Source organism: Dufourea novaeangliae, unplaced genomic scaffold (genome assembly GCF_001272555.1).
Source record: "Dufourea novaeangliae isolate 0120121106 unplaced genomic scaffold, ASM127255v1 scaffold203, whole genome shotgun sequence".
In the NCBI taxonomy this organism is placed as follows: domain Eukaryota; kingdom Metazoa; phylum Arthropoda; class Insecta; order Hymenoptera; family Halictidae; genus Dufourea; species Dufourea novaeangliae.
In genome coordinates, this window is record NW_015374072.1 from 3,106 (window position 1) to 6,236 (window position 3,131).

The 3,131-nt window shown below is 49.5% G+C and overlaps 1 protein-coding gene across 1 annotated transcript; it reads left to right on the plus strand.

The window, feature by feature from the left end:
- Positions 1 to 967: 967 nt before the first annotated feature.
- LOC107190409 (sialidase-like) lies at positions 968 to 2,913 on the plus strand (the record flags this gene model as incomplete). The annotated part of the gene is made up of 2 exons (XM_015579206.1): positions 968 to 1,005; positions 1,101 to 2,913. Coding segments are annotated over exons 1-2 (1,851 nt in total), but the record flags the coding sequence as incomplete, so codon positions are not given.
- Between the last annotated feature and the right edge of the window lie 218 nt (positions 2,914 to 3,131).

Here is a 3,131-nt window from a genome sequence, read left to right on the forward strand (position 1 = left end):
ACTGCTCCTGTCATCGCGAATGTGAATGCGTATGTCACTGTCGATGTTCCTGCCCTCGTCATCGCCAACGTGAATGCTGGTGTCACTGTCGATATCACTGCCCATGTCACTGCCAATGTGAATGCCGATGTCACTGTCGATGTTACTGCCCACGTCATCGACAAGATGAATGCCGAAGTCACTGTCGACGATACTTCCCTCGTCAGCGCTAATGTGAATGCCGATGACACTCTCGACGTTACTGCAATTCACACTGCCAATGTGAATGCCGTTGTCACTGTCGATGTTACTGCCCATGTCATCATCAATGTGAATGTCCATGTCTCTGTCGATGTTACTGACCTCATCAGCGCTAATGTGAATGCCGATGACACTGTCGACGTTACTGCACTTCACACTGCCAATGTGAATGCCGTTGTCACTGTGGATGTTACTGCCCATGTCGTCATCATTGTGAATGTCGACGTCTCTGTCGATGTTACTGACCTCATCAGCGCTAATGTGAATGCCGTTGCCACTGTCGACGTTACTGCCCTGGTCATCGCCAATGAGAATGCCGATGACACGGTCGACGATACTGCACTTGTTATCGCCAATGTGAATTCCGTTATCACTGACGACGTTACTGCACTTCTCATTGCCAATGTGAATGCCGTTGTCCCTGTCGATGTTACTGCTCATGTCATCGCGAATGTGAATGCCGATGTCACTATCGATGTTACTGCCCATGTCAACGTTAGTGTCTTCATCAATGTGAATGTCGATGTCTCTGTCGATGTTACTGACCTCGTTAGCGCTATTGTGAATCCGGATGTCACAATCGATGTTACTGCACATGTCACCGCCAAAGTGAATGCCGATGTCACTGTCGATGTTACTGCCCATGTCAACGTCAGTGTCATCGTCAATGTGAATGCCGATGTCTCTACCGATGATACTGCCCTCGTCAGCGCTAGTGTGAATGCCGATGTCTCTGTCGATGTTACTGCCAACGTCATCGACCAAGTGAATGCCGATGTCACTGTCGATGTTACTGCTCATGTCACCGCGAATGTGAATGCCGATGTCACTGTCTATGTTACTGCCCTCGTCATCGCCAGCGTGAATGCTGGTGTCCCTGTCGATATCACTGCACAAGTCACTGCCAATGTGAATGCCGATGTCACTGTGGACGCTACGCCCCATTTAAACGTCAGTGTCATCCTCAACCTGAATTTCTATGTAACTGTCGATGTTACTGCACTCGTCAGCGCTAGTGTGACTGCCGATGTCACTGTCGATGTTACTGCTCATGTCACCGCGAATGTGAATGCCGATGTCACTGTGGACGCTACGCCCCATTTAAACGTCAGTGTCATCCTCAACCTGAATTTCTATGTAACTGTCGATGTTACTGCACTCGTCAGCGCTAGTGTGACTGCCGATGTCACTGTCGATGTTACTGCTCATGTCACCGCGAATGTGAATGCCGATGTCACTGTGGACGCTACGCCCCATTTAAACGTCAGTGTCATCCTCAACCTGAATTTCTATGTAACTGTCGATGTTACTGCACTCGTCAGCGCTAGTGTGACTGCCGATGTCACTGTCGATGTTACTGCTCATGTCACCGCGAATGTGAATGCCGATGTCACTGTGGACGCTACGCCCCATTTAAACGTCAGTGTCATCCTCAACCTGAATTTCTATGTAACTGTCGATGTTACTGCACTCGTCAGCGCTAGTGTGACTGCCGATGTCACTGTCGATGTTACTGCTCATGTCACCGCGAATGTGAATGCCGATGTCACTGTGGACGCTACGCCCCATTTAAACGTCAGTGTCATCCTCAACCTGAATTTCTATGTAACTGTCGATGTTACTGCACTCGTCAGCGCTAGTGTGACTGCCGATGTCACTGTCGATGTTACTGCTCATGTCACCGCGAATGTGAATGCCGATGTCACTGTGGACGCTACGCCCCATTTAAACGTCAGTGTCATCCTCAACCTGAATTTCTATGTAACTGTCGATGTTACTGCACTCGTCAGCGCTAGTGTGACTGCCGATGTCACTGTCGATGTTACTGCTCATGTCACCGCGAATGTGAATGCCGATGTCACTGTGGACGCTACGCCCCATTTAAACGTCAGTGTCATCCTCAACCTGAATTTCTATGTAACTGTCGATGTTACTGCACTCGTCAGCGCTAGTGTGACTGCCGATGTCACTGTCGATGTTACTGCTCATGTCACCGCGAATGTGAATGCCGATGTCACTGTGGACGCTACGCCCCATTTAAACGTCAGTGTCATCCTCAACCTGAATTTCTATGTAACTGTCGATGTTACTGCACTCGTCAGCGCTAGTGTGACTGCCGATGTCACTGTCGATGTTACTGCTCATGTCACCGCGAATGTGAATGCCGATGTCACTGTGGACGCTACGCCCCATTTAAACGTCAGTGTCATCCTCAACCTGAATTTCTATGTAACTGTCGATGTTACTGCACTCGTCAGCGCTAGTGTGACTGCCGATGTCACTGTCGATGTTACTGCTCATGTCACCGCGAATGTGAATGCCGATGTCACTGTGGACGCTACGCCCCATTTAAACGTCAGTGTCATCCTCAACCTGAATTTCTATGTAACTGTCGATGTTACTGCACTCGTCAGCGCTAGTGTGACTGCCGATGTCACTGTCGATGTTACTGCTCATGTCACCGCGAATGTGAATGCCGATGTCACTGTGGACGCTACGCCCCATTTAAACGTCAGTGTCATCCTCAACCTGAATTTCTATGTAACTGTCGATGTTACTGCACTCGTCAGCGCTAGTGTGACTGCCGATGTCACTGTCGATGTTACTGCTCATGTCACCGCGAATGTGAATGCCGATGTCACTGTCGACGCGACTGCACTTCTCATCGCCAATGTGAATGCCGTTGTCACTGTCGATGTTACTGCCCATGTCATCGCGAATGTGAATGCGTATGTCACTGTCGATGTTCCTGCCCATGTCATCATCAATGTGAGTGTCCATGTCTCTGTCGACGATACTGCCCTCGTCAGCGCTAATGTGAATGCCGATGACACTCTCGACGTTACTGCCCTCGTTATTGCCAATGTGAATGCCGATGTCACTGTCGACGC